Consider the following 9,696-nt stretch of genomic DNA (forward strand, 5'->3'; position numbering starts at 1 on the left):
TCCTTTATTTCTAAAAATCCAGTAATGTTAGTGCCACTCAGTATGACCATTGTGAGAATTAACTGAACTAATACATGTAAAGTATTTATAAATGCACTACCCTGTAGTGGGTATTAAATTTAATTAAAAACGAATCTTTAAAAACATACTGATTCTTTGCATTAAAAAAGGAGGAAGATAAAATAAAACTAGGACAACAGATATCTGGATCTCTACCAAGGGAGATGTCGATCTGTATCCTGAGAACCAAGGTTATGAAATAGCCTCAAATCTCCTGAAGCAACTGTGAGGAAGGAGAGTTTGGATACCAGGTTACCAGGATCCCCCCTGCCCCCTGGTGGACAGTTCGTGGTTAGGCAGCTCATTGACAAAGCCCAAAGGAAAGATCATGCTTTTGGCCCAGATTTATATCCCACTTGAAGATCTGTTGCAGGGATGACATCCTAAGCTCCTCGAAACCATTCCCTTAATACTCTTAATCATCAGATGCTCATTTTTCTAATTTCAGTTGGCATCAGCAGCTCAGCAGCAGTATTAAACTGGTTTCTTTTTCGTAGTTGGACTGGGTCTGGCTACTTCCTAATAGAAATGCCTCTCTTCCTACAAGCCTGGGCTTGGGCATTTGCTGCCTTTGTGCATCCTTTCCTCACTCTCCCATGTGAACATTGTGCTGGCCTTTGCAAGTAAAATTTGCACATTCAAACATTTTTGAGTGAAGGTAGACTAGATGTGTTTACTTATTGTGTAAGTACATACGTTTACGGTTGATTTTCACACATCTATGATTTATGTAACACCCCAGAGACCCACACTTAGTTTAGTCATACCCCATTTTGTCTTGAAATTATTAAACATTTTTTTAAACCAAAGACCCTGCATTTTATGTACAGTTGCTATCACAAAATAAGTCGCTGATCCCTTTTTAGAATTAAACCCACAACTCTGTATTGTATAAAATGACCTTTTCTTTCTTAGATAGAAAACAAGGCTTTGAACGACTAAAGGTCTTTTTCTTGGGGGTCCAAAAGTAGCATGGTATAGAGTCAGGTTGGAGCCACTGGTTGTGAGAATTTCCCAACCTGCTTCAGGGTCACCTGCAAAGCTTATTAAATAAAATGCAGATTCATAGATATGTTCCAAGGCCCACTAAACCATGAGTTTTGGAAGCACAATCTTGAAATCAAAATCCTCATGAATTCATTTTTCATCTTAGAATCTTGCACCAGTCTTCACATGCAGTAGTCACTCAATACATGTATTGTGATGATCAAACATGTATCATCCAGTTCAGGCAGATTTTGATTCTGCAGAATAGAACTGGTGTTTTTCAGTTCTCATAGGGCTGGGGAGGTTTAAATGATAAGGCCTTATCAGCCGCTGCAGCTGAGACTGTTTAGCCACATCCCTTCTTCCTGTGGGATTTCTGGAGATGGTACATCCTTTCAGGCAGAGCCATGTGGAAGACTGGTAGAAGGACGTCTCTGGCTGGAAACTCACAATCAGGAATGAACAGTGGTGCTGAGGTAAGCGACTTTGCATCATTGTGACAGAAGCTGACTTAAACAGTTCAAGAGGAAAGACTGACTCACCACTTCAGAGGTCTTGCTGAACCCTGGTGGGAAGGCAGGGGCAGGGCAGAGCCTGTGCACTCACACTAGCCCGGGAGCTGGGTCAGCTGCAATTGCTCACGCAAGCTCAACTCAAACCACTCACACCCTTTGTGAACTGAGAAAGGCTCGCCAGAGGTAAAACTTGCTGTACCTGCCCTTGAATGATATTCATCTGATCAGCACAACGTATCAGGTGACAACCGTGACATCACGAAGACAGGAAGGAGGCAGGAAAGCCATGCCGAGAGACACTCCTCCTACTGCCTTCAACCAGGACCCAATTCCATCACCTTCCAATAGTTTATTCAAAATATTAATCCATCCATAGATTGAACTATTGATTAGATAAGAGAGAGCCCTTAAGTCATTGATGGAAAAAAAAAATCTCTCACACACACCTATAGGTGTGCTTTGCTTATTCTTGGCATCTTTCAGTCCAATCAAATTGATACTCAGGATTAATTGCCACTGTTGTCAGTCAATCTCAAAAATTATTGGAAATAATTTGACTGTGGAATAAGAACATAATATGCACAAAGCAGAGTTTGGGGAAAGGGAAACACAAAGCTTAACAAATCTAAATTGTCTCACCCAGAGGGAAGGCTCTACAGTCTCTTAGAAATAATGCTAGAAAATTATTTACATGGGAAAAAAGCTGACGGTGAATGTAGGGACGCGAATATTTCAAATCCACAGTGACTTTAGTCCCTTAAAATGTAGAATGAAGTCAGGTGATGATGAGATAAACGGTAACTTATTTTCATTATATACTTCAATTCACATGGATTTTGAATTTCTGCAGGGTAAAAGAAAACCTTTGCAGACCACCCTTTCTTTTACCCAGACTGCCCAGGAACCACTGCTCTTTGCTTTCCCTCACTCATCACAAATCCAGACACTAAATTCTGAGACATCCAGCTCCCCAAGCATCTAACCACCATACCATCCTCCCCTCTTTCCCATCTTGACTGTCAAGATTTTCAGTGCAAATTGAATAAATAACTTCCTCTACATCTTCTATTCTCATCTCCTGAGCATATCTTTTATAATAATAACAGAATTATCTCCCTAAACAGATCATTCTGCTCACTTTGTGAAGTAGGAAGAATTAACAGGTGAAAGCAAATAAATAAACAAACAAGAAGGAATACAGCACATTTGGAATCCAGCTGCTTGGAGGACAGTACTTGGGTGCTTACCTACCAGCTCTGCAGACTTAGGCAGATTAGTTTTCAGTGCCCCAGTAAATAAGTATGATAGCAGCATTGCCAGTTACTGAATGAGCACTGTGTGCACAACAGTCCTGTGAACTGGTACTCTCCCACTGGCCATATGAGAAAAGAGCATAAAGTCATAGACATTAGATTGCTCAGTGATCCAGCCAGCCGTGGTGAGTGAAAGGATTCAATCATCACATCTTATGGTCTCACAGCAGGAAAGTCCTTGTCATATAGGGTGGCGACCATCAAGTGAGGGGTACAGATCGGCACAGAGAGCATGTGAACTTGGGCGTCTTTGTGAAAGCCCTCCTTTCTTGGCTTTTACTTAGGATCAAAGCCCTGAACCTGGCCAGGCTCTCTTCTCATCCCTGCCCTTCTTTCTCTGTTCACATCTAGGTCCAGATCCATATGAAATGAGTTCCTGTGTCTAAGCACAAACTCTTTTCATGTCTCACAGTTATTCCTTCAACGTATTCACATTTTAAATATTGCTTGTGTTTGGCCTTTTCTGCAGATCCTTTGATGTCAGAGCTATTGCTCCAAGCCTGTAGGCACCCCTTACTGACTGAATGCCCTAGCTTGTGACAGTTGTACCTAATCCTGCCTTGGCTTTTCACCATTCAAGGACACATCTCCGAGTCAAGGTGTTCATTTCCTGTCTAGATTGCTGAGGACTTGCCTGATTTTAGTACTGAAAGGCCTGAGTCTGCAGAACCTGAATATACAGCACAGGTCAAAACCTGTAGATGATCTGTAGACCATCTCTGAGATAGTAAAGAACTTTGGTTACCCCTTATAAATGAATCTTTAAAGGTTTCTTCAGATTAACCTGAGATTCTCAGCATCTTTCATCTTTAACCCAAGGCTTCTCATTGCATTCATCCCTGTGCCTGTGGTGAGGACTGTTCCGGATGCCCCTCCAAATACCTAAATTCCCAGACGTTCAAGTAGGTAAAATGGCACAGTATTTGTATGTAATCTGCATGCATAGTCCCATATATTTAACATAAATTCTAGATTACTTCTAGTTACCAATATGATATAAATGCTATATAAGTTGTTATATTTTCAAGCAGTATGACAACAAAAGTCTACATGTTCAGTACAGTAGGTACAATATTATCAGAATATTCTCGAGCTATATATGATGGAGGTCAGGACTGCTGCACAGGTCCTGAAGGGTGTATTTTTCTGGTCATTGTATTAAAATTTTTTATCTAGTAGAATAGTAGAATACTTTAAATGGTTGAAAGATTAATTTTAAAAAGAGGTTCTGTAAGAGAGATGAGCAGTTGAAATGCTTCTGTAAAATACTGGGTAGGAAGGAAGAAAAACAAAACAATCTCGGTCTGTACTAAACAGTCTTCACTAGCATGCTGCTGGATCTGTTCCTTTGTTTCATAAACTGTGCATAATTATGGTATGCAAAACCTTCAGATATTCTTGCTATGGAAGATTTAAAAATATCTGCTCCACATTTTCAAACTAAGTTTTTCATGTACAGTAATTATCTCATATAAAATGTGCAAAGCTTAAGATAATCAATTTAAATTTAGACAGTCTCTCTTAGGGTTGACTTTGACAGTGCTATGGTGTTGCCTCAGGGTATTTCCTACTAGGGCAAATAGAATTCTGATTGTTGGAAGTTCATCAGGGCTAGATAGGCAGTTGACTTCACAGAACATTTTGGGGGGGAATATAAGAGAAGATATTTCAGAACTGTGGGACACCATCCCCCCATTTGTACACAACTGGTTATTGAAATAAATCTCTAAGCTCTGCAGAGAGCAGCAGGCTTCTGCCAGAACTGAAAAGTCACACCACAGGATGATATGATGGCATCAAGCACAGATGGCTCTGTAGGAGCCAGATGTAGTGGTGCACATCTACAATACTAGCACTCAGGAAGGTGAGGCAGGTGAATTAAGAGACCAGAGCCAGCTTGTGCTGTATAACTAGTACAGGACCAGGAGAGCTGTGTGGTTTAACCTAGTCTCAAAAATATTAAGGGTTGGGGAGGGAGCTCAGTGGTAGAGGGCTTGCCTAGCATGCTGGTGGCCCTGGTTCAATTCCCAAAAGTTCAACAGTCATAAGACCTAGTTGTACATTCCTGCAATCCCAGATACCTGAGAGGTTGAGTCAAGAGGAGTGGAAATTCTGGATTAGTCAGACAGCTTAGACAAGCATGGCCATTAAAGGGACTCTGTGTGAAAGTAGAAAGTAAAATGGGGAAAGCAGATGCTTCCAGTATAGATTTGTCTTTTTCTTTTCCCTTTTTAGAAAGAGTCCTACAGAACCAGATGTGAATGCAGTGCTGAATGTCTGTAATCCTAACATTAAGAGGAATAGGAAGGAAGAATACAAACCCAAGGTCAGCTTGAGCTCTATAGTGAGACAGTCTCAAGGAAACAAAAAACAACAATCAAGGCAATGCACGGTGGCAAATCCCTGTAATCCAAACAATTGGAAGGTAGAGGCAGAGGGATTAGGAGTCCAAGGTTGGCTTTAGCTACATTCTGAGTTCTAGACCAGACAGAGCTACATAAGACCCTGTCTCAAAAATCCAAACCAAACCAAACCAAGAAACATACAAACTCATAAAATCTCTCTCTCTCTCTCTCTCTCTCTCTCTCTCTCTCTCTCTCTCTCTCTCTCTCTCTCTCTCTCTCTCTCTCTCACACACACACACACACACACACACACACACTAATAGAAAACAATGATTACTGGGTCTGGAGTGTGGTCAGTGGTAGAACACTTTGCCTAGTTTATATGAGGTCTGTGGGAGCCCATTTTCATGTTTTCTAGTGGCTTTACCCAGCAGGTCTGCATAGAGATGATGATTGGACCATGGGCCTGACTGCAGGTGTCTGAGGTGTTTTGCACTTGGCTGTGCTGGGGGGGGAGGTCTTTTGTGCCACCCCTTGGCATTCCTATAAATACCTAATGCCCATTTGGATTAGAATCCAGATCATCTTGAGGCTATCCTGTATTTTCTATCTGTTTCTCCCCACCTCTACCCTTCTAACTAATATTTCCTGCTGCTCCTACTCAAGAGTACTCTGGGAAAATGTGGGGGTAGTGGGTAGCCCTTCCACAGAGGTCCTGAATTTGGTCTTCAGCACCAAAAGCATACAATACTGATGACAATTATTATAAAATTAAATTACATCAAACCCCCAAAATAGCTTTTTAACACATTAATACTAAAAAAGACTCCTATATTAATTTACAAAGTATGCAGCTCAATTAAAAAGTTCTATAAGCTCTATAAAAATAAGTAAATAATTTAGTGTTAAATAAGTATGGAGTAATCAGTTTTACTCATAAGGAACTGAAAATTACAGGGAGAGATTTAGAGCTCTTAATCTATCAGCTTGTCAAAAATTTAAAAAAGAATACAAAATGCTGGCAATTGTATAAGAACACAAGCCTTCCTATGTACTAGTTTGGGGATTCAAATTGGCGTTCTTTTTGTTGTGCGCAGTTTAGCAGTATTCACTAAAGCTTCAAATGCACATTTCTAGCGGGAAGCAAGGGGCTCATGAGTTCAAGACAAGCCTGGCTACACAGTGAGTCTCAGGCTGTTTATTTAGATATAGAGAACCTGTTTCAAAATGAAACAAAGCAAGAAAAGCACATTTCTTTGACTCATCACTTCCACCACAACAAACTGAACTTAGAAATGAATTCAAGACATGCCTAGCTGTCTGGGGATGTGGCTCATTAACAGAGCATTTACCTTTCCTTCCAAATATAAGGTCTTGGAGTTTGATCCCATCCATTGAAAAGAAATGTCTTCACAGAAATTAGCTAATTGCAATTTATTTTTGCAATGTGAAGAAATGAAAATAATTTAGTTACTTGTTGAGAGATGACTGGTAAATGGAGTGATCTCATATTTATAACATAGTTACATGGTTATTTGAGGAGAACAATGTTCACAGGGATATCAGTAAGAGAGAGAGAGAGAGAGAGAGAGAGAGATATGTAAATGTTTTATGAAAAAACACAAGAAATTAAGAAGTGCTTCCACTGGGAGAGGAACTGGGTCGGGATCAGAGGCATATGTGGAATAGGGCAATATTTATTTTTTCTGAGCTCTTGGAAAGTTATAATCATACCCCTTGACCTGCACTCCAACATCCACTTCATTTGATTCATAGACACTCTCCTGATTTCTGTCTATTGCTGAACACAGTGTTCTATACAAAGTCCTGTTCTTTTATTTCATTTATCTACTTTTGGACCCACACAATGCAGCATTTGCATCATTGTTAATATCTTTCTATGAATATATAGCATGTTTGAGTGCCAAGCACTTGGTAGAACTTGAGTCTATTAGTTATAACTTTGTCCCTCATAATTAATTTGATCTATATTATGCCCAGCATATCTACTATGTCTTTGCTTTTAGTTAGGATAGCTGGAGTGTCACAAAGCTATTTCAAATGGCTCATGTGAGCACTAGTGTCACTGAAGTGCCATTTATTACTATGTGAGCACTGGAATTTGCCTTAGAATAAAAAGCACACACATCAAAAGGTGAAAAACACTGATAAAAGACAAGAATAAAACATGCAACTATGACAAGAGGCAGTTGTACAGTGAGAAAGGGACCAGGAAAGGTAGACGTGACCTTTAGAACAACTTGTGAGTCTGCCCCCACCCTGCAAATGATATAAAAGTCACTTAAGATTTACCTCAGTACTAACACTTCAAGGAATAGCCCCACTCAGTATTCACTAAAACAAAAACACTTGTACATGGAGATTATCACCACCTCCACGATCAGCTTCATATTCATGAAGTAAGTCTTCTCTATTACAAAAATAGGTTGTTAATTTACCCATCACTAAAATCTGTATGCATTCAAAATGACAGACAATGAGGTCTAACACAGACACTCGAGTCCACTCTTCCACTTATGACTGTTAGGGGCCATCATCCATCACACTGGGGACTAGCAGAGCTTCACTTACGTCATGTAGGTGAAAAATGTGCTCAGGGGCTCCAGCGAATGATTCCGGAAATAGTCAAACTCTCTACAGAGCTTTTTCCTCATCTCTGTGTCAATTTTGGAAACAGTAAGAGGGTTTGTTTCATTAGCCAGGAAGTTGCCATACTCAGTGGTCTGGAGATGAATTTTCAGATCTGAAATGCAAAGAACGCAAGTAAAGTTAAACATGGAGAGGTGTTTGTGGTAACTTTAAAGTGAAACATATTCACTGTCTTTTTAGATTTTACATAGGTGTATACATCATTAGACTAGAGTGATGATCTCTAAAGAAGTGAAAAGTCAGCAGAAATAGCGATATTGTAGCACACCATAAGAATTTCAAATTACCCAAGAAACAGTATTTCACACAGCTAAGAACAAGCAAGCAAACAAAAACCCCTAGACCAGAGCTGTTAATCTTAAATATCAGTTTAACAGGATCTGTAATCAATTGAGAGACAGTCCTCCTGGCTGATGATTTTTCCAAGTTATCCAAGAAGGCTCTGCCCCACCCTAAGTTGTACCTTCTGGTGGAGGTCCAGGTACACAGAGGTCTGAGGAAAAGTGTCCTTTGCTTGACAGTCTTCACTTTATGCTGGTGATGTGTGTCTGTTCTGTTGCCACTGTTGACTACCACTGCTGTCATCCTGTCAACTCAGGACCTGGGGACTCTCTAGGAGACTTTTAGGCCTTCAGCACCACGTGGCAACTGCTGTAGTGTCCAGTTTCCTGGCCTGAACAGCAGCAGGGTTGTCAACCTTACCATCATGCAGAGGACCACCCAGACGGCATGGGTTATGAGCCATTCTAGTGAGCTTCCCGTTACAATATGCACTCACTCTGTGGGTTCTGTTCCTGTATAGAATAGAACCCTCACTGATACAGATCGCTTTCCATTGGCCAATTTTAATCTTTAGTAAATAGTTTGAAAAACTTGAGAATGCTAAAGCTCTGTCCAACTTGAGGAAAGGAGAGACTAGCGATGGCAGACATAGATATAGGGTGGGATGGGCGCCTCCATGGCTCACTTTTAGTGTCCTCTAGTTACAGACGAAGAAGCTGAAGTCCAGAAGGCTGAAATGGTAGCGTTATATGGAGGTTGTACTGGAACTAGAAGACATTGTACTCAAAGAATCAAGCATCACTGCTGCACCATCCACTCTGTCAATGTCAATGGTTTGTGTTGCAGAGAACTGAACTCAATTCCAGCTTCATTTTATTGTCTATTCTTCCTCAAAAGGGCATGTACCATGTTTTTGTTACTGTTCATCTCACGCTCTAGAACCATGTAAATAAACTAGGATTCAAAGCAATAATTTGCTGTCAATCAATGCAATCATTATCACATACTCTGTAAAGCCTTGATTTTTTTGAGACAAAATTAAGCTTGTTGACCTGAATTTGAAAACACTTTGTTAATACTTCTGGTATAGCACCTGCTGTATTTTGAATATTTCCTATAAGGCTAACCTGTCTGAATATTGGTTTCCTAGCTGGTGGTGCTGTTTTGAAAGACCAGTATTGTGGCCTATTTAATGGAAGATGGTTACTGGAGTGGGCCTCTCTCTCTCTCTCTCTCTCTCTCTCTCTCTCTCTCTCTCTCTCTTTGGTTTTTCGAGAGAGAACCGGTTTCTCTGAGTAGTTTTGGTGCATGTCTTAGAACTCACTTTGCAGACCAGGCTGGCCTTGAACTCACGGAGATCTGCCTGGTTCTGTCTCCTGAGTGCTGGGGTTAAAGGCCAGCACCACCACCGCCCTGCTTCAGAGTGGGCCTTGAAGTTGTGACCCACCACCACAATTACAGTTACTATCTTAGCCCTTCTTGCCGTCCTACAGTCTGCCGTAGCTCTAATTCAAGCCTATAATC

The 9,696-nt window shown here is 40.6% G+C and overlaps 1 protein-coding gene across 1 annotated transcript in view; it reads right to left on the bottom strand.

Moving 5' to 3' along the window:
* The window catches only part of Atp6v0d2 (ATPase H+ transporting V0 subunit d2), a 40,037-nt gene that overhangs the window by 21,582 nt on the left and 8,759 nt on the right, over positions 1–9,696 (bottom strand). Inside the window, exon 2 of the mRNA XM_036179085.1 lies at positions 7,813–7,984. Within this exon, the coding sequence (XP_036034978.1) occupies positions 7,813–7,984 (172 nt within the window). The remainder of the gene's footprint in view (positions 1–7,812; positions 7,985–9,696) is intronic.

The sequence above is a fragment of the Onychomys torridus genome, chromosome 2, assembly GCF_903995425.1.
Source record: "Onychomys torridus chromosome 2, mOncTor1.1, whole genome shotgun sequence".
Taxonomy (NCBI): Eukaryota; Metazoa; Chordata; class Mammalia; order Rodentia; family Cricetidae; genus Onychomys; species Onychomys torridus.